Genomic DNA, 21,693 nt, shown 5'->3' on the forward strand with positions numbered 1-21,693 from the left:
TTTCTTCTTGATTGATTGGATCAACATTCTTATGCAGAGGCCATAGTAAGTCACACCATAGGAACAAAGTTTTCTGCCTTGATATTCATATACAATTTGTATCAGTTATTTTTCATGGATTTGCCTGAAATGAATCATGGTCATTTTGCAGCATTTTGTCCAGTATCCTGTCAAAGCTGGGGCTGGTGGTAGCACAACACCTCCCAGGTTCTCTATCTGCCTATACCAGTTGTGTCTTGTGGGCAGTGCTCATTGCATATTAGCTTTGTCTTAACAAGGGGCATTTATAGACTAATTAGCCCAGATGTTCCAGGCAGCTGATGTGACTTTTCTCAGAGCTGTAGGACGGCCTTTGTGAACAAAATCCAATTATGGTCCAAAAGCAAATGTAGAAATTCATTTTTCATTATAATTTCACTTTTCCAATCAAAGACCCAGAGTAATGCCTCCAAGATATTTGAAATTATAAAATTATTTTGCAGGAGAAAAATCTTCTCATTCACTCTGCAGTTGTTAACCTGATGGGATTCTGTAAACACCTTGATTTCAGTGCTGTACCTGGTGTTAAAATCCTCACAAATATCAACATATATCAGGTGTATTCCACTGTCATACAATCCATCTACTGACCCAAATCTACATATGTCCAAAGAGGACTCTATAGTCTGTGATATTTTCTTATCATTTCCTGACAATGGCTATATGGCTGACAGTTAAAAGGTATGAAAATCTGCTAGTGTGCTGGGATCAGTGATGAGCCCTCAGTTTTTTTTTTCCATATGGGATAATATGAAAATTAAAAGAGTTGGCAGATTTGTAAAAGGAGACAGAGAGGTACCAATAGCCAAGGCTTTCTCAGTAGGCTTTTATCCAGGAACAAGATGACCTCCTACATTTTGGTGCTTGACCACTTGTGAAGAGAGGCATTGTGAATAGAACTGGTAGATAAAGCTTTAGCCTTTTCCAGCTCAGATCTAGACTGTATTTGTACCATTTACTTTTTATCCCATCTATCATATCCACCTTCTCCCCACTGGAAACTTGAACCCACTGGATTCTCTTTAAGTTCTGGTAAGTCAGCTTTGTCCTTCTTTTGCTTGGATACAAGCTTTCTCTTCATTTTCAAGATATTTACACATACCATTTCCTTTTTCCTTCCAGTTTTTTCTTGTCTTGTCTTCTCTCATTATTATTTAAGCACATTGAAGGCAAAGATAGATTGATGTGCTTACTTTGTTTTGGTAATCATATTCTCTCTCTGTCTCTTTTTATCTCTCTGTCTCTCTTTCCATCTCAATCTGTCTGCCTCTATTTCACTGATTCTCTCTCTCTCTCTCTCTCTCTCTCTCTCTCTCTCTCTCTCTCTCTCTCTCTCTCCCCCCATTTCTTTCTGTGTGTCTCTCCCTCTCCCTCTCCATCTTTCTTTACTTGTTTATCTTTTGTTGTTGTTCAGTCATTTCAATTGTATCTCACTCTTCTTATTCCCATTTTAGATTTTCTTGAATGGTTTGCCATTCCTTTCTCCAGGATCATTTTATGGATGAGAAACTGAAACAAACAGGGTTAAGTGATTTGCTTAGGGTCACACATCTAGTAAGAATCTGAGACCAGATTTTTATTCACAAAGATGAATCTTTCTGACTTCAGGCCCAGCACTGTATCTCCTGTACTTTCCTTCCTTCCTTCCTTCCTTCCTTCCTTCCTTCCTTCCTTCCTTCCTTCCTTCCTTCCTTCCTTCTTCCTTCCTTCCTTCTTCCTTCCTTCTTTCCTTCCTTCCTTCCTTCCTTCCTTCCTTCCTTCTTTCCTTCCTTCCTTCCTTCTTCCTTCCTTCTTTCCTTCCTTCCTTCCTTCCTTCCTTCCTTCCTTCCTTCCTTCCTTCCTTCCTTCCTTCCATCTGATTATTTATTTACCTCTGTTTTTCTTTGTCTCTCTGTCTCTCTCTGTGTGTGTCTCTCTCTGTTCCTGTCTCTGTGTTTGTTTATCTGTCTCTCTCAGGAGGAAATCCTGGGAATAAATCCTATCAACTACACTGACTAGTTATATAACTGTTTAAATCACTAGTACCTCTCTTGACCTCAATTTGTTCACTTGTAAAATGCAGGCATTGTTCTTCAGTAAACTCTAGGATCACTTCTAGCTCTCAATTGTATGTGGTAATAATAATGATTATATATTCATGATCAATCATCACCATTCTATGAGATCATATATAAACCTCAAGGTACACGGTATGAATAGCCTTAGCTCCTGAGCATTTTCCATTTTCCATTTATCTAGCTTTTGCTAACCCTTCATCCCATGTAATTTATGGAATATCGACTCTTTTGACTTGTGATTGTTGATGTCTTACATTCAAAGCAGCAAGAGACTCAGAGACTGATGCAAACTTTTTCACAGATAACTTTTTCCTTAGTTGGTAGTATGTGTTATAAATTCTTGCTCTTATCCTTTCTTTTCACTAGTCATATGTGCCTGTAGTCAGCAAGCCCATTTTATCTCTTTTGGACTCTGATTATTTTTGCCTGTTTCTTTGAAGTTTGCAAAATCTTTCCAATTTTTCATATTTTTACATGGAATCACCCTGATTTCCTGACACTGTCTTTTGTAACCAATACTTTTGACTTTTTTTTCTGTTTCAACTGTGTCTTTCCTGCTATCTCCTATTTTGCTCTTTCTCCTAGTTTGTGTTTTCTAGGTTGGTGGGATTTTTTTACCCAATTTTCAGCTGCACAGTAGCTTTTTGATGATGCTTCATCAATCAAGATTTAGCTTCTTTGAGCCTAAAACCTAAACCTAACCTAACGGTTTTCCTCTTCTAGAAATATGTAGTTTCAATCAACAACCATGTATTAAATGCTCACTATATGCCACACACTGTGTTAGAAACTGTGAATACAACTACAATAAATAAAACGAGCCCTATTTGCAAGAACTTTGCCTTCTAATATGAGATTCATGATAAAAAGGGACTAAATACACTTTCCTGTTCATTGCACTTCCTCTTTGCCAATGTAGTTCTTGTATTCATAGTTAATTGTTTTTTTGTTTTTTTTTTTATTATAGCGAGTTTATTTTCGATATGCATTGCTTTATGAATCATGTTGGGAGAGAAAAATCACAACAAAAAGGAAAAACCATTGTAATGATCGCATATTTAAAATCAGCCGGAGTCAGGAATTCAGGTTAAGGGAAAAATCTTCAATCTTTATTGAAGAGGTGAAAAAAGATTGCGATAGCAATATGGGCAAGAAGGATTGTGATAGCAATATGGGCAGCTGTGACAGGAAGCCAGCTAGCAGAGAGAGACCTGAGCTGAAAGGCCGTTGCAATGGCAATATGATCAGTCTCTCCTTCCCCTTCCTTTTCCACTCCCCTGCCTCCACCCACCAAAATCGTCATTTCCTATACAACACATTAGGACTTGCACAAGAGTGGGCGGGGGCCATTCTTTCTCCAAGCTTATATATTAATAGAGTATGGTCCAATTACTATTTAGCCTCATGTGCTTGGGATCTCAGTGCATCAACTTGAGCCTCAGCCTATTACAAACCATGGGAAAGATAAAAAAAAAAAAAAAAAACAGAAAAAAAAGAAGTAAACATGGCATGTGTTGATTTATATTCAGTCTCTTTAATTCTATTTCTTGATGTAGATGGACATTTTCTGTCCAAAGTCTATTGGGATTGCTTTGGATCACTAAATTACTGAAAAGAACTGTCTTTTGTAGTTGATCATAGCACGTTCTTACTGTTACTGTGTACAATGAATAGTTAATTGTTTTCCATTGTATTTTTCCTACCACCAAAGGGCAGTGGCAGTAGGGGAGAGAGCTAACCGGGAAAACTTGAGTTAAAATTCTTCCTCTCCAGTATCCTGCCTATGTGTTGTCTTGTTGTGCAAGTCACTTATTCCCTCATCACTTTAGGCAGATTTCTAAGATTCTTAAATTTAAAAAGAAGCTGCTACCCTGTATTATTAGAGGCTGTTTTCATGCCTGGGAGTTCTTTATACTAATGATATCAGAAGGCTTATCTTTATGTCTTTTTCCTAACCTCTTTCTGAAATAACCTCTTAAAAAATTTTAAAGACCAAGATTTCCATTGTGCAATGGAATCAGGAGAACCTGAGTTCAAAGCCTGTCTCAGACACTTTCTAGCTAGGTAGCTTGCTAATATCAACCTCAATTTTCTCTTCTGTAAAATAGGAATAATAATAGTACCAACCTTCCAGGGTTGTTGTGAGAGCTAAATAAAATAATGTTTGTAAAAAATACATTGGAAACTTTAAAGTTCATTATACATTATATAAGCTATTATTTGTTGCTTTATTTCCCTATTTCTGCTTTCATTCTGAGCCTTCACATTCTAGATGGGCTAGATTACTTCTTATTGGACCATAGTCTTTTTCAATTTGCATTGAAGAACACCACCTCAGAATGTACATATGATTCTTTCTTTATCTCTGTTTCTGCCTTTCTCTCTCTCTCTCTCTCTCTCTCTCTCTCTCTCTCTCTCTCTCTCTCTCTCTCTCTCTCTCACACACACACACACACACACACACACACAATTCTCTGATTCTCTCTCTCTCACATTCTCTGATTCTCTTTCTGTCTCTCTCCTTTCTCACTGTCTCTCTCATCTTTCTCTATCTCTGTCTCTTCTCTCTGTGTGTCTCTATTTCTATCTCTCTATCTCTGTCTCTGTTTTTCTGTCTCTATTTCTGTTTCTGTCTCTCTCTCTCTTCCCCCTACTCATAAATTTGTATTCATTGTTCTCATCTGAAATGGTCTCCCTGAAATGCATTACACTTGGATGATTTCTTGAGTAGTACTTATAACAATCCTTGATTCTCTATTTAAGCTGTAACCCTTCTCTGTTCTGAATTTAAAAGCCTTTGGCAGAGCATGGCTAACCAAGAGTACAGAATTTATGATTAGACATCCGGGATTCATATTCTACCTTTGGTGTTTATTGCCTCTGTGACCTCTCTGGGCCTCAGTTCCTCATCAGTAAAGTTTGCAAATTAGACTAAATCAGCTTTAAATTCCCTTCTAGTTTTACATATTTGATCTTCTAGTGCTCTGATCCCATCCCCCACTTGTCCCTATTTTGTTTCATGTGTGTTGGACTATAAACTTCTTGAGGGCAGGAACTTTTTTTTTCTTCTCCTTTGCATTTCCAGAGCTTAACACAGTTTTTCACACTTATTAAGCATTTTATAAATGTTTATTAATTTAAATTGATTAATATCATTCACTCCAAACCTTAAAGAACTCTGCTACTTTTACTGGCACAATTAATAGGACTATCTCCATGACATGGTCATAATGATCTCTCTTTCCACTATTTCATTTTTGGAGACAGTGAACAGAGCCTTTAGCCTTGGCCTTTTTACCAGAATTACCACAAAATTCTTCCAGCTGGCCTGTCCCATTTACTTCTACTACATTCTTCAAAACTAAATCCAGTATCTCTGTGGATCTGAAGCTCACATTAAAAGCCTTACTTCTAGGGATTTGAATTACTGCAAATATGTCCCAAGGGTTCATCCCACTTGAATTAATAACCCGAGTCCCTACCACCACATAATCTCCTGGGCAGCTGCTCTCATTCCTTTTGAAGCAAACCTTCCTTTATAAGAGTTTCCCCCCATCTTTCTCCTGTCCTAGAAATTGTCGGGGTTTTCTTTCAGATTGTCCCATCTTCCTCTGGTTTAGGAAAGACAAAACAGATTGAGTGGAACTAGCGTTTGCCTTCCCTTCTTTTTCACTTTTTCAACTTCCCATTCTCTATTTCTTCCTTTCTCCATATTGCCTTGGTTTTTCAGTGTTTTCCTATCTCCTTTCATTAAAGTTCCCCTTTGTGGCTCACAACTGATCTTCAACATTTTCTGGAAAATACTCAGAGCTCTGAGTTCCCACAACTCAGTTTCTGTTGCCTTATTTTCCTTTTTCCACAAAGCTCTGTATTCCTTGGGCCCACTTTGTGCTTTCCCTGATTTTACCTCATATATCATGTGGTTGGCCTGTCTTTTTTGTTGATCCTGATTTCACTATTTCCTTTCTCCTTCCTTCCATGTTCAACCTCTTCACATAGATAAAACTCATTTCAATTTTAAAATAGCCCAGTGAAGTAAATAGAAGAGTAATTATTTGCTATTCATAGATGTGGTAATTGAGGTGCTAAGGAATTAAGGGGACTTATTCATGATCATTCAATTAAATGATAGAAAAAAGAGAAATACACAAAACTGATAACTATCTATATAGTTCAGTGATTTTTTTTCTAATATCCAATGACTAAAATACTCAACTGTATCTGTGAATTTATTGAGTTGAAAGTTTCCTCTGGCAATACATGACCACCAAGCCACACTTAACCCCATTCAGTGAGTCTATTGTCCAGATCCTCTGAAAAGGGGACAGTGGTCCACCCAATATACTAGAAGCCTTCCTTGGTTTCTCTTGACTTTGTGAAGACAACAGCAGAACATGCTGGCTCCCTTACCTGTTATTTATCATCCTTGCATGATGACCCCATCTCTTCATTCTACTTTTATATACTTTACACACTACTTTTCATACCTTTATATAATGATATCTTTTCCTTCTGTTCATCCCCAAATTCCCTCATTCTTTTTGCATTCTACTCATATACATTTCCCTCTCCATTATCCTTTTATATAGAATTCATTTTTAATTCTTCAGAGAAAACTTTTCCCAATATACTTATATATTTTCTGAATATCCCCTTTGATATCAAGCTCATATATAACATAATATGTATATACACACATATATACACTTAGTTATATATGCATATTATATATATGTGCTACATATACGTATACATATATAACCATGTATATATGTTATTTGTAAATGAACATATACCCAAATAAATAACATACATACATATAATCTATACAAAGATGTATAAATATGTACAATATGCATATATATCTATATGTATGTATACATGTGCGTACACCCCCTACATACACACATATATACACACACATGCAAAAATGGCACAGTGGCAAGAGTGCTGGGTCTGAAGTCAGGAAGAACCTTCTTCCTGAGTTCAAATATGGTCTTAGACATTTACTAACTGTATGACCCTGGGCAAGCCATTTAACCCTGTCTGCCTCAGTTTCCTCACCTTTAAAATGAGATGCACAAAGAATTGGGAAATCATTGCTGAGAAAACCCAAATGAGGTCATGAAGACCTCCATGTCCATGTCCATGTTTTTTGGACATGACTGAAATGACTGAACAACAATATATGTGTATATCTCTCCATGTGTGTATAAATAGATAGTTATATAGAGATAGTTATTATATAATTATATAGATAGTTATACATATCATTTACCTATAGCTTTAATGCTTACAAAGTGCTTTACTAATATTAAATCATTAAATCAATACTGTGATGTAGATATAATTATATCTATTTTACAGATAAGAAAATTGAGCTGAGTGAGATTAAGTGACTTATCTAGGGTCATACTGACACAACAGTATCTGAGACTGGATTTGGACTGATGCCTTCTTAATGCAAAGTCCAATGCTATATCCAGTGTACTACCTAATTGTCTCAACAAATGTAATATGTATGCATACATACAGATACACACATATAAATATATAAAGACAGACAGAAAATGACAGAGACAACAGAGACAGAGAAGAATAAAGAGCTTAATTTTAAATATCTCCAGATATTCCCATAATTCCATGACTTATTTGATGTTGAGGGAATTAATTTCATTTGCTCTTGAAAACATTTTTCCTAAGAGCAATATTTTTCTTGCTATCATGCAAATGAAAATCACAATAGCTGGCATTTATAGAGCACTTTAAGCTTTGCGAGGGCTTTATGTACATTATTTCATTTGATCGTCTTGTGATTTAGTGGCAATAATATTGGAATTCAGAGACAGACATCAAATGAGTTCAAAGTCTCTCTCTATTGCCATGACTAAACATCTTTTTTAGTTTATCATCTGTCTAATGTAAGGAATGGATAAGATGCCATGTAAGGTAGGTCTCTTCTAGTTCCAAACATGCATGATACTGTGAATAATTTTGGAAGGGGGGGCTTTTAGCATCTTCTTTTTATAGATGGACAATCTGAGGTTCCCAATGATTAAATGACTTTCCAGAACCAAACCATTAGTAATAGTCTAAGGAGGTACTGAAAAATAAGTTTGTCTGCCTCCAAGTGCAGCAGCTGATTTCATTTAAAAAAGTTTGATCCAACTGATATCTAGTATATGTCAACATGTTATCTAATAGCAAAAATAAGATAATGTACATAGAGTTTTCTGCAATCTTTACAGCACTATATAAATTCTAGTAATTATTAGAGTTATTAGAGAGTAAGCATGACATCATGGGTAGTGAAATAGCCTTAGAGTCAGGATGATTTGGGAATCAAAGCCTGCTTCTAAGACATACTGGCTGAGTGATCATGGACAAGGGCCTTAACTCTTAGTTCCCTGGGTAAATTTTTAAGATTTTAAGTTGTATATGAGTTGTTGATTCCCGTCTTCCATCTTTTTCTACTTCCTCCTCTTCCTCATTTTTTTCTTTCCCTTCCCTTCTCTTTCTTTTTTCCTTTTCTCTTTTTTCTCCTACTTTTCTTTTTACATGTTATAATTATTTTTATTAACTCTTGGATATTTAAATTAGATGTTAAGATCAAAACCAAAATGAATTTTTATTCATATTTAATTTATTTGGCCTGAATAAGAACTGTAAAAAAAATGAGAATGCTGAATATTAAATGTGATTCCATTTCATTCTCTTCCCTCTTTAATTTTTCTGTTAAAACTCATAGAAATTAGTTTTCAAGTGCCCTTTTACTTGAAGACTCTCATGTTATGGATTAAATATTCACAAAGTGGCTATGATTTTTTTCCCCTTTTCAATCATGAGTTGGCAAAACCTTAAAGCTTTAGTTGAGTGAAATTTTTCTTTAAGAATCTGGCCTTTTAGATTATATTCTTATAACCTTTTTTCTTTTCTTTTTTTTTTTCTTTTAGTTCCAAGTGCAGTATTTGACTTACAACTTTTAGAAGTTGAAGCCACACTAATAAGCATTACTTGGAAGAAACCACGACAACCCAATGGAATCATTAGTCAATATAGGGTACAAGTGTTCATTTCCGAGACAGGAATTATTTTGGAAGATACGTTGCTTACAGGAAAAGATGAGGTACTGACTTTTATTTATTTGTTTTTGATTATTTGGTTGGGTCTACCCTTGCGTGCTTTATAAGTGTTTCTTATTGTCTATATTCAGGACTATATTTAATGTAGCTTTTGACAGCCCAGACTCAGTATCCAAGTGGCTTAGTGGATAGAGTAAGGGTTTGATAATTTTTAAAATTTTCAATTATATGATTATGTGATTATATTATCACATTCATTTGCAATCTAATTTATTTTACTTTATGGATTTAAAAGACATTATTTTGAGAAGGGGTCTGTAGGTTTCATCCAAAAGGGACCAGCAGACAAAAAAAAAAGATTAAGAATATATAGTATAGAGAATTTGATTTAGAGAAAGGAACTCCTAGATTCCAACCTCAGCTTTGTTATTTACTTACATGAATGTCCTACATGTAGGCAAGTTATTAAACTTTGTAGGCCTCATTTTTGTTTGTTTTTTAGTGTGTAAAACAGGCATAATTAGAGCTGTAGCATTACTTCATAAGGTAGCCATCAGGCTAAAAAAATCACTATAACTATAAAATGCTATAGAAATATCTGTAAAATGAAAAATGCTTAAGATTTAATGATCTTAATGAAACTTTCCAGTTCTATATCTTTGAATATCACCAATCTATAAAGAGCTTAAAGGAACCTTAGAAACAATATAGCATAATTGCTTCATTTTACCAAAGAGAAAGCTAAGATTCGTGAATTTAGGGTACTTTCCAAGACCATGTAATAGGTAAGTATCAGAGGCAGGATCTGGATTCAGGTTTCATATCCCTTGTGTTTTCTGTTATACCATACTGCTTTCCTAAGTGTATGAAGTAAATTTTAATAGTGTTGACCATTCATCACTGAGCTTTTTTTCAATAAACTCTATCAGTAAAAAAAAAAAAAAAAAAAGATCCTGTTTCACATCATCAATATATGTATATTTCTATATTTGCATGTTTACATATGTACCAACATACTAATAATATAGAGATTACAAAATTTAAGTTGTTTCTAGAATTAATATAGAGCCACTATAATTTATTGAGTAGGACAGTCATTTAGAAAAACTTGCACTTTAGGAAAATCACTTTGGTAGCTGGGTAGAGACTGTACTTGAAAAAGGGAGGTTGGTTAAGGTCCTATTGTAATAGACAAAAGAGAGAAGTGATAGTTTGGAAGAGGGTGGTGGCTTGTGAGTAAATAGAAGGGGACATTCTATTACATAGAAAAGATGTTATGAAGGTAGAATCAACAAGATTAGCAACAGATTGGGTATGTCTCATTTTAGAGAGTGAAGAATTGAGGATGACATTGAGGATATGAATTTGGGTAATGGAAGAATGACAATGCTCTCAACAGTAATAGGAAGTTCAGAAGAAGGATGATTTTGGAAAGATAATATAATAAGAGCTTTAATGCAGATAATAAGTCATGTATATCTGTAAATTTTGTACAACTCACTTTGTCCTAAAAAAGTAAATAATTGTTTGGAGTCTTGGGGGTGTCTTATGGACTATTTCTCTACAATGTAGGGTCATTCATCCAAGAATAGAAATCTGAAGGTTCTCTGCTATAGGTATGAGTTGTGAATGTGCTAGAAGGTAAAAGAAGGCATCTTCCTAATGACATTTGCATGGATGCTAATGCTCAAATGACATTAGGCTCTGACTGTTCCAGGGGGAACACAAATGAAAATTCTGGTACACTATACAGCCCAGAAAGTGCAGAAGGGAGTGAGGGAATGTTGGAATAAGTCCTGGGCTTGGCTATTATGGTAGGATAAGATTCACCTTATCACCTTCAGATAGGTTGATTGAACTTGTTTCTACTTTGGAGATGATAGATAGAGAGATAGAGAGTTAGAGAGATAGAGAGATAGAAACAGACAGACAAACAGCTCATCAAGAGAATTTAACTTACTCCCTGAATAAAAACGCTTCTTTGTAGGTCACTGAAACAATCTTTGGGAAAACTCATCCCTGACTTCAGATGATAGGTTTTTGTTAGGGAATTTTCCATGTCTCCTGCTGTCTCTTTTACAGTTTATTATTATTATTACTAATTATTTATAGGATCATAGATTTAGAAATGAAATGGATCTAAGGTGACATTGAGTCCAAACCTCTCACTTTACAGACGACTTGGCCCAGGTCACTCAACTAATACTAGTTGGAATTCAAGTCCAATGATTTATGCACACTCCACACAGCCTCCCTGTAATCTAACTCTGATGCCTTATCATATTATAGAAATGACCCTGAATTCTAAAGGCTTTGTCAATGAAGTACAAACTCTAACAAGTCCTAACAAATTCCATTGTGTCATTCAATTCAATTCACTACAAAACAATGTAATAATGATGATTATTTAAGTGTCTTTTTATGATGGTCAGTATTGTAGATATTAGAAATTCAAAGATTAAAATGGAAACAATTCCTTTTCTCAAGGAATTTACATTCTATAAGAGAAAGATTTAGGCATATGGATAAGAAAACACAATATATAAAGGAACTTTGGGAAGTAGAAATACTAACAATAGGAGGTATCATGGAAAAAGGTGACATTGATCTGAACTCTGAGTGGAGTTAGGTATGGCAGAATGAAAAGACTTTGGGCATCATCCTAACAGAGGTCTTTGTATTACTCATATGGTGGTCAAACAAGTAAAATAAGAGTCACCTCTCAAGATGGTTGGTCACCAAGTGACTTTTTTTTTTTTTTTACTTTTTGGGTAGTGGTATTGAATCTGTATAACAAATCATACAAATAACATCTATATAAAGGCACAGGGAACCTACAATTAAATTCAGTGAGGGAAATATACAAACTAGTGAAATAATATATTTGAAATATTGAATCTGGATTATTATTATTTTTGCCTATTGGTGAATGATCTAAGAGGTCTTTATAACTTCTATTTGGGTATTGTTTTTAACAATTTGATTTATATTTCTTTGAATGCCATGTGATATTTTGTGTATTGTATCCAAATACTAATAACAATTAAAAAACAGCTAAATAAAAGTAATTTACTTCCATACTAAGAATTATGGGTTTAAGGACCAGGAAGAGAGATTCATGAAGAATAGGGAAAAATTTTAGAGAAGTAAATTGAAGCTCAATGTAAGTACAATCTCCCTACTATAAAGTTCAATGGGCATCCTCAGATAGTAGCATATTCCTTTTCAATGGAAGTCTTCAAACTTAGTTATTTGTTGAGCACATTATTATCATTGAGTCTTTTCAGTTGTGTCTGACTTCATGACCGCATTTGGGATTTTCTTGCAAAGACACTGGAGTGGTTTGTCAATTCCTTCTTCAGATCTTTTTACAAATGAGAAAACTGAGACAAACAGGAATAAGTGAGTTGCCCAGGGTCACAAAGTTAATGTGACTGAGAATAGATTTGAACATATGAAGATGACTCTTTCTGATGTTCTATTCACTTCATCACCTCACTGCTTAAAATGCTATTAGTTTCATATATAATATATATGTGTGTGTGTGTGTGTGTGTGTGTGTGTGTGTGTATGTATACACACACAAGCTGAGATGTACAACCTTTTTTGCCAAAGTGGACCTCTAACCTAGCCATTGCAAAAAACAATCCCCATCAGTAGCTAATCTAGCTGAAGCAGCAAGATGTACTGAGAAAGAAATAAGGAGAGTCAAACCTGCACCATGACCTCTCCTCAAACCCTGTAGAAACAGCCTCAAATGCTTCAACTATAAGCCTCAGGGTAGCAAGGATCTTCCCTCCAACCTCCTGACCTCAGTAACTCAGTAATTTTTCAGGAGAACAATTCTCAAGGAGATATGCCACGGAAACTATTTCAGCAAGTGCTGTAACCTTGCTCAATAGCCACAGCTACTAAAGACATGAAAAAGAAAGTTCTCTTTGCTAAAGTCCAGGGCATCATCAAATACTTTAACATCAGAAATGGACATGGTTCTATCCAGGGAAGTTGTTGTATTGCTATTTGCCTTGTTATTGTTCCCCAAGATTATGAAACTTTTTGAACTGATACAGCTGGACTCTTCTTGGAAAGCTCCTTTGTTCATCTCTCCAAGGAAAGCCTAGGAGCTCTCCATTTATACAGCTGCAATTTAATCTCTCTTGGCTTCATTTGCAACAATAATGCCAATATGGATGGAATTCAGTTTTTACAGTAATGTTTTAATTCATTGATCATAAAATAGAATAATTCTAAATTCTGAAACCTAAAATTTACATTAATGCATTAATGGATAATTTCTTAGATATCTTCATGTCATGCTCTTGAACTTTAGCTGGCATTTCCCACCCAATACTCCAGCACTTGTCCTAGGGGCCTGTGCTGATTTGTGACCCTTCACTATTTCTATTCTGATGCAGACTCACAAAATGGCAACTCTTTGGTTATCTTATGCTATCATGATAAGTGTGAATTTCCCCAAATCCTCACTGTTTCCCATTTCTTGTTCTGGAATTAAATTAAATTAATGTAGTCATTTTGGTAAAGGATATGTGAGTGAATTATTCCATAATTTATTCAACTTCCCTTTGACTTTCTTGATCAACACAACTCTTCAGCCATCATTCCTATATGTGTAGTGTTTTCTCATATTAGAATGTAAGTTCCTTCAGTAAAGGAATTGTCTTAATTTTTATATTTGTATCCTCAGTTCTTATTACAGTGCCTGAAACATAGTAAACATACAATAAATATTTTTTTCTTTCTTTCTTAATTTCTTTCCTTCTTCCCTTCCTCTTTTCCTCCCTCCTTTCTTCTCTCTCTCTCTCTCTCTCTCTCTCTCTCTCTCTCTCTCTCTCTCTCATTTCTGGATTACTTTTTACTACTTCATGAATACTAATATTCTATCAGAAAAAGCCACATAAGACTTATGACTATTAGGTACATTTTTCTGTTTTGTGCATCTCCCTGGCCAAAATAATTTATTATCTGGTAGCCAACATTCTGGCAATATACTTTTCAATACTTAACTAGACTGGTTTTTATATAGCAAAATCTATCTCTAAGCAGTATTAGAGACTTTTCCAGCAGGGTGAATAGTGTCCATATTATGTTGGCAGGACTTAAAGAGTATAGGGTCAGAAAGACAACATAATATACTAGATTTCTCTGGCCTTTTATTCAGGAAGATCTACCTCAGATGTACATTTGTTACATGACTCTGAACAAGTTAAATAACATCTCTGTGCCCTAGAAACTCTCTAAGACCCTGAGTTACAACACAAGTTCCCTGATAGCAAATTTCCTAATAGACTGTTCTTTATACTTTTGAAATCATAAGTTTGGCAAACCAAACAAACAAAACCTATAGAACCTTCAAACTATGATGAAAGAATGTAAAGATTAATAACAAAAACAGGATTTACTCTGATGACACAGTAATGATATCAATAATATTTTTGTTGCCAAGGTCTACTAGGTCACAAATACCATGTTATCAAGATACAAGATACAAAATACATAGATACAAGATACATACATGTACAAGATACATGTATGAATATATGTATAAATATGCATATATATAATTTATATATATGCATATATAGAGAGAAATGATATATATCAAAGTCATACTTATTTTTCACAGAGATATTGTGTTTCTTTTTAACTGGAATCAGGAATTTTCCAAATTTTAAATGTTAACATATTTTCAAATTAGATAGTTCTTAATCTTTTTTGTATATGGTTTTTTTGACAGTCTGGTGAAAATTTTGGACCCCCTTTCAGAATCGTGTTAAAAGTGCTTAAAACAAAATATAAAGGATTACAAAGGAAACCAATAACAGCAAAATAAAAAAAGAAAATATTTTTAAAAATTTTTATAGCTCCCAGGTTAAGAATTCTTCAATTAATGTTTTGACTTTAGAATTCTCATATTTCTATTAAGAGTCAATGATTTTTCGTTATACCAACAACTCTTATCCTTATATTTTCTTTTGTGCTTATACTGAAAACTGTTTTTCTTTTAAAATTATTTCTTATAATCTTTTAGAATTATTTGGAATAATTTGCATAATAAAATTTGGAATACAGATACTGATTGTATAAATGAATGAAAATATAAAGAGCAGTTAATGAAAACTTCGTGATGACCTTAGAAGTAATAAATGACGCTGAGTTCTGGTGAAATCAAGGTTGGAAGTCATTGGCCTAGCTATTGACAGAGCCTTTTCAATAGATACCAATACCTTGGGAACAGAGGCAGTTAAAAACATTCATAGCAATTGTTAGAGTAAAATAACCTTTAAGGAATACTTGACTCTGTTAACAGAATTGACTGCTAGAATTTGGCTTCCAATGTTGACTACATTGGGGTAACATCATGATGGATTTTTATGCAAAGGCTAAACTCTAGGAAAATTCATTCTTTGCACCCAGTCCTTCATAGCTCCTTGCACAGTGCTTGCACATAGTGGAGTCTCTCTTGTTGATTGATTGATAGTGGACACAGCTGTGTGGTGCAGACATAATATATTGACTGTAGAGTCAGGAATGCCAGAGCATCTCTGAATTATGTGCTTATGGCTCAGGCTGCTCTGATTTGCCTATGAAGGCATGACAGAAACTAGAATGGGGGACGATCTCTAAGTGTTCTTTCTGTCTATAGAGTTCTCTAACCACAATTTTTTGCCACAAATTTTCAAGAATGGATAAGCTACATAAAGGAGATTAATCCCCATTTTTGGATAAATTAAATAATAATTGAATTTGTTTGGTACTTAACAACTATGAATAAATCACATAAATGAGATTCATCTCCATTTTTTCTGGTTACTTGTAATAAAAGGTGACATTTATTTGGTATTTTACAATTATAGACAAATCATATGAATGACATTCCCATTTGACTGGTTAAATATAATAACAATAGACAGCATTTATTTGCCTTTTTATGACTTCAAAGCACTTTACATATGCTAACTCATTTATTTCACATGAATACATTGTGAAGTTGAGAGTATATTTATAAAGATGAGCATCCTAAGACTTGAAGAGGTTAAATGGGTTTAAGTCATTTAAGTAGTCTAGGATTTTGCTTCAGATCTTCAGAATCCAAGTGCATTTTTTTTTCCAGTAGGCTAAGCTACTTTACCAAAACTAAAGCACCTTAAAGCATCTTAAACTCAGAAAACAAGAAATTTTCTGATCTCTCTATCATTTGTTTTGTTCCTATCTTTTCTTTAGTCCTTTTGGAATATTCTTTCCTTTTTCTGAATAAATTATTGCTGATTATCATTGATTCAGGGCTGGAAGGGACTTAAAAGCTAATCTAGTTCAACCTTCTAATTTTACATATGAAAAATCAAGGCCAATGCAGATTATGATTTATATAACATCACCTGCTGCAGTTGGGTAGTGCAGTGGATAGAGGAATGGAGCTATACTTAGTAAGAGAGGAATTCAAGTTTGATTTTAGTTACTAGCTGTATTATTCTGGACAAATCATTTAGCCTCAGTTTCCTAATCTGTAAAATGAGTTGGAAAAGGTAATGGAAAACTATTCCAGTAGCTTGGCCAAGAAAACTCCAAGGAAGAGTTGGATACACTTAAAATAATTGAAATCAATGAAATTGCTTCTCACAGATATAAAGCACAAACCTTATTGTCCTTCATTGATTTAATGTCTTCCTTGCTCTCCTGTGGTGTTCTCCAAAGCTTTGTCCTTGTTCCTTTTCTCTTATATTTCTTCATTCCCTTCCTTTTATGTCTAAACTATTCCCATGGCTTTTGTTATTTCTTATCTTTATTTGAGAATTCACAAATATATACATATATATTCTCACTCCCTCTCATGCATTCCAATTTTGAATTCTAACTATCTGATGAAAATATCAATTTGGATATCAATACATCAAAAGATTTAATGAATTGACAAAAATTAAAAATATAGATAGAGCACTGACCTTGGAGTCAGAAGGATCTTAGTTCAAAATTTGACCTCAGATGTCAACTAACTGTGTGACCTTGGACAAGTCACTTAAGCCCCAGTGCCTCAAAAAATAAAATATTATAAATACATACTTACATATATATGTATATAAAACATTCTTATTATGAGCTGAATAGAAACATTTATTTTCCTCAAGGAGGTTGCATTCTAATAGAAGAAAGCAATAGATATAAGGGAGTGGGGGCCAATGAAACATTTCAATCTGAAAGCTTAGAAGGGTGGTTAAAAAGAACCACAGAAAAGTAACTTTTTACATGGCCATAGCAGTATTAGTTTGGAAAATGAGAGTAGTGTGATAGACATAGTAGACATTTCTAAAATTACAAGGTAGGGAAGCAGAATGAAGTATGGTTGGAGCAGCCAGCTTAGGCTACAAATAGGCACTCACAATTAGGAATTTAGATAGAATATTACAAGTTACAAGTTCACAGAATTTATCCAAACCTGAACTCACATTATCTTTGAATCAAGTCTCATGTTCCCTTCTTTTTGCTTATAAAAATGCCATCTTTTCAATTCTTTAGGTTCCAAAAGTCAAACATCTTTTAATTTTCTTTCTTCATATCCAGCTTATATCAATCACTTATGGAGTTGTAGTATACTCTAACTCAGGCCATTATCACCTTTTACTTGAGCACTTTCAGCAACTTCCAAACAAGTCTTCTGGCTTCTTGTATATATTTCCACTTTTCGATTTTTCCTTAACAACTGCTTAAAGATCTTTCCTGACTATGAGAATTGATACTCCCTTCTACAATAAGACTCCAATCTACCTTTCTAGATTTGTTCCACATGACTATTTACATTTCAGTTAACTAAATCTTCTATTCATTGATTTCATTCTTTCCTGGCTTCTGTATTTACATTCACATATCATTCCCCAATATCTCAAAAAGCATACCATCATCTTCACATTGTGAAATTCTCTTTCTTTATGCAGCCTGAAGTGCCCTCTTCTCTTAAAAGAATTCCCAGATTGAAAATTATATTTCCCTTCTGAAATTCTCTCAGAGCCCTTTGTCTAAATCTTTCTTTTGCTACTCTCAAATTATATCTTTCATTATATTTATTTGTGCAAGGATCATATCTTACTAATAATTTGAACTTTGAGTTCCTTGGGAACAGAGACAGTACCATTTTTATCTCCATGGTGTTTTGCACATAGAAGGTACCTAGAATTAGTGGAATTGAAATTAATTGAGTTGAACTAGATATATGTTTCTGAGAAATCTGGAAAATCACTCAATTGTAAATTGATAGTCTGGCTATAAAATAAAAACATGTGTATAATGAAGCAGAATATGTTCTAGCCAAGTATTTTTTCTTTTTCTCAATTACATGGAAAACATTTCTAGCATTTAAAATTGTTGAGTTCTGCATTCTCTCTCCCTCTTTTCCCAGCTTGAAAAGGCAATAATTTGATATAGATTATACATGTGAAGTTATTCAAAATACATTTCCATATAAACCATGTTTCAAAAGTAAACTCAAACAAGGAAAAAAAAACCTCCAAAAATAAAGGAAAAAAGTTGCTTTGATCTGCATTCAGAGTTCAGCAGTTCTTTCTGCAGAAATGGGATAGCATTCTTCATCATAACTTCTTTAAAATTGTCTTGATCATTGAATTGCTGAAAAGAACTAAGTCTTTCACAGTTGATCATCACATAATATTGCTATTAATATATTCAGTGGTTTCCTGGTTCTGTTCAGTTCTTTTTGCATCAGTTCATATAAGTCTTCCCAGGTTTTTCTGAAACTATCCTACTTATCATTTCTTACAGCACAATAGTATTCCGTCATAATCATATACCATAACTCATTCAGTCATTCCCCAACTGATGACCATTCCTTCAATTTCCAGTTCTTTGCCACCACAAAATAGCTGCTATAAATAGTTTTTCATATATAAAGCCAAGAGTTTTGAAAAAATGCTTTGTCCAGAAATTTTCTCTTTATCACACTTGTAAAGAAGAAGAATATTAAATCTGAAGTTAGAGGTGTTAAATTTATATTCAGTAGCAATCATTGTATGATCTTCACCAAGCACTTTAGCATTCCTAAACTTAGATTTCCTTCTTCCTAAAGTGTAGAGGAAAAAATAACTCTAACCCCTAGAACTGTATAAGGATAAATTGACATTATGTTGGTAGAACTACTTTGTGAAGTAAGTTGGTAAAAAATAAAGTAGTACTACTGTGCCATAGTAGACAATAAATAACCTTAGAGTAAAGGAGACCCACAGCCAAGCCTAGCTTCTTATAAATACTGTACAGTTACTATACAGATATAAAAAATGAACATGAGCAAATCACTTAGTGTTTCTAACACTTTCTATATCTATAAGGTGCAGAGAAATGACTTTGACAGAAAGAGTTTCCATACAGAGTTCCATTTTTTTTCTCCCTACACTTGTAATTTTATCATGATAGGGAGCTCCTGATATGTAAACGTCTACCCACAATATCTGAATTTTTTAGTGTTTAAAGAGTTTCTAGGGGTAGTTAAGTGGTATAGTGAATAGAACACTAGTCCCTAAGTCAGGAGGACCTGAGTTCAAAGCTAACCTCAGACACTTAACATTTCCTAGCTGTGTGACCCTGGGTAACTCATAACTCTAATTGCCTCAAGGGAAAAAAAGGAGTTGCTTAAAGGTTGAGAATTTAAATAAATGACTTGCCTATGATCAATACAGGTAGCACAATGGATAAAGCTTGGAATCAGAAAGTCCCAAGTTCAAATCTGACCCCAGTTACTAACTAGAAGACAATGGACAAGTCCCTTAACCTCCACTTCATCTTCTTCACTTGAAAAATGGATATGATGATAGCACCTGTCTCCTATGGTTGTTATAAGGATCAATTGAGATAATATTTGGAAAGCACCTAGCACAGTGCCTGGCACATAGTGGGTGCTATGTAAGTGTTAGTTATTATTAATATTATAGTGGCAGGACATAACCACAAGTCATCTTAACTATTAAGTCACTTCCTTAAGCATTATGCATATTTCCCTATAGCAATTAAACAGCTGATGTAGTCTATTACTGTTAATATAACTGATATTATTTTTGCATGATCTCACTTAACTGTCACAAGAACCTTTTGAGAGAGGAATAATTATATATTATGAGGATAAGGAAACTTAGAATCCTAAATTTCCTGCCTTTAGTTACAAAATCTACTGAATACCTGAGGTGGGATTTGAATTGACGTAAAGAATTTCAGTATCATAGATGTGGAATAGAACAGACCTTAGAGGCCATTAAGTCACAGTGGTTTACATACAGAGTATAACTAAGCAGTAGGGATATTATATGAGTTGCTCAAAATATCAGAGGCAGAATGAATCAAGATAAATTTGTATCTGGATCTCTTTTCTCTGTCCTATATTGTCTCAATTATTCTCAACAGTATATTGTATTATTGTTTGAAGTATTAGTGTGTTTACTTGAAATATTTTGCTGAAGATATCCATTTTCACCCTTGAGAAACTAAGTGAAATCCAGACATACACAGACACTCAAAAAAAATCCATTCTCAAAATGGGCTAGTGGCCTCTTGTAAGTGTGGCTGGAGTGTAATGTTACAGCTAATTCTTAGTAGCTACAGAGTGGAATGTCGTAAAAGTAATTGACAATAATAAATCATGGCAGAAAAACAATCCTGCGTTGATTGTAAAAAAGCTAAATGCAAAGTATCAACTACTAAACTAATTGTTCACTTAAATCAATGCTCAGCATAATTGTGAAGAACAGAATTTGTTTTTTGTTTTTGTTTTTGTTTTTAATTGCAGCTTATGAGTGACTCCATGACTCCAGAAACTGAAGCTCTAATAAATGAAGTGACTGCCTCCTATGAAGGCTCAGCAGAGATGTTTTCCAACATGGCAGCAGAATCTCCAGTTCTCTTTTCCAGTCTTTCTCAAAGTAGTATTCCCCAAACAAATGGAAATGATGAACTTTATTCAACAACTGGTATGTGTGTGTATATATATATATATATATTTATTTATTTCTCCATAATTTTTTTCTTATCTTCTGTCTTGTCCATGCTGCTGTCTTGTCTAGGCTACTTCAGTACAGAGTTCAACCAAATTATTAATGGAACATGGAGTGAAGTCAGACTTTTTTCTTACTTAAAAAAACTGGCAGATAACTTCATGCAATAAATGAGAATGCCACACAGGCAGGAGTGAGCCCCTTCCTCACCCAACTGACCTTCCTTCCAGAAAAACTAGCACCCCAGAGTCATCAGCCAAGCTGCATAGACAATCAGTTATTACAGTTGCCAAAGCAGGTGTGATTGTAGGGGATTAACATATCTTCCAATCCTTTATAGGCCTCCTCTTTGCAGCTTTTGACTAATAGGTTTTCAGCCATCACTGAAGGTAAATAGGTCAAAAAGTTACAACTCTAGCGTGTGGGGTGACAAACAGGTGGAGATGACCTCCCTGACATGGTGATGTCATTAGTATATACACTTGCTCTGGGGTGTCAATGGACCCTACT

The 21,693-nt window shown here is 34.3% G+C and overlaps 1 protein-coding gene across 1 annotated transcript in view; it reads left to right on the top strand.

Annotated features, from left to right (window-relative positions):
- Nucleotides 1-21,693, top strand: part of PTPRQ (protein tyrosine phosphatase receptor type Q) — a 285,135-nt gene that overhangs the window by 62,341 nt on the left and 201,101 nt on the right. Inside the window, exons 17-19 of the mRNA XM_051962483.1 lie at nt 9,050-9,257; nt 9,310-9,346; nt 20,979-21,159. Of these exons, the coding sequence (XP_051818443.1) occupies nt 9,050-9,257; nt 9,310-9,346; nt 20,979-21,159 (426 nt within the window). The remainder of the gene's footprint in view (nt 1-9,049; nt 9,258-9,309; nt 9,347-20,978; nt 21,160-21,693) is intronic.

Source organism: Antechinus flavipes, chromosome 5 (assembly GCF_016432865.1).
Source record: "Antechinus flavipes isolate AdamAnt ecotype Samford, QLD, Australia chromosome 5, AdamAnt_v2, whole genome shotgun sequence".
In the NCBI taxonomy this organism is placed as follows: domain Eukaryota; kingdom Metazoa; phylum Chordata; class Mammalia; order Dasyuromorphia; family Dasyuridae; genus Antechinus; species Antechinus flavipes.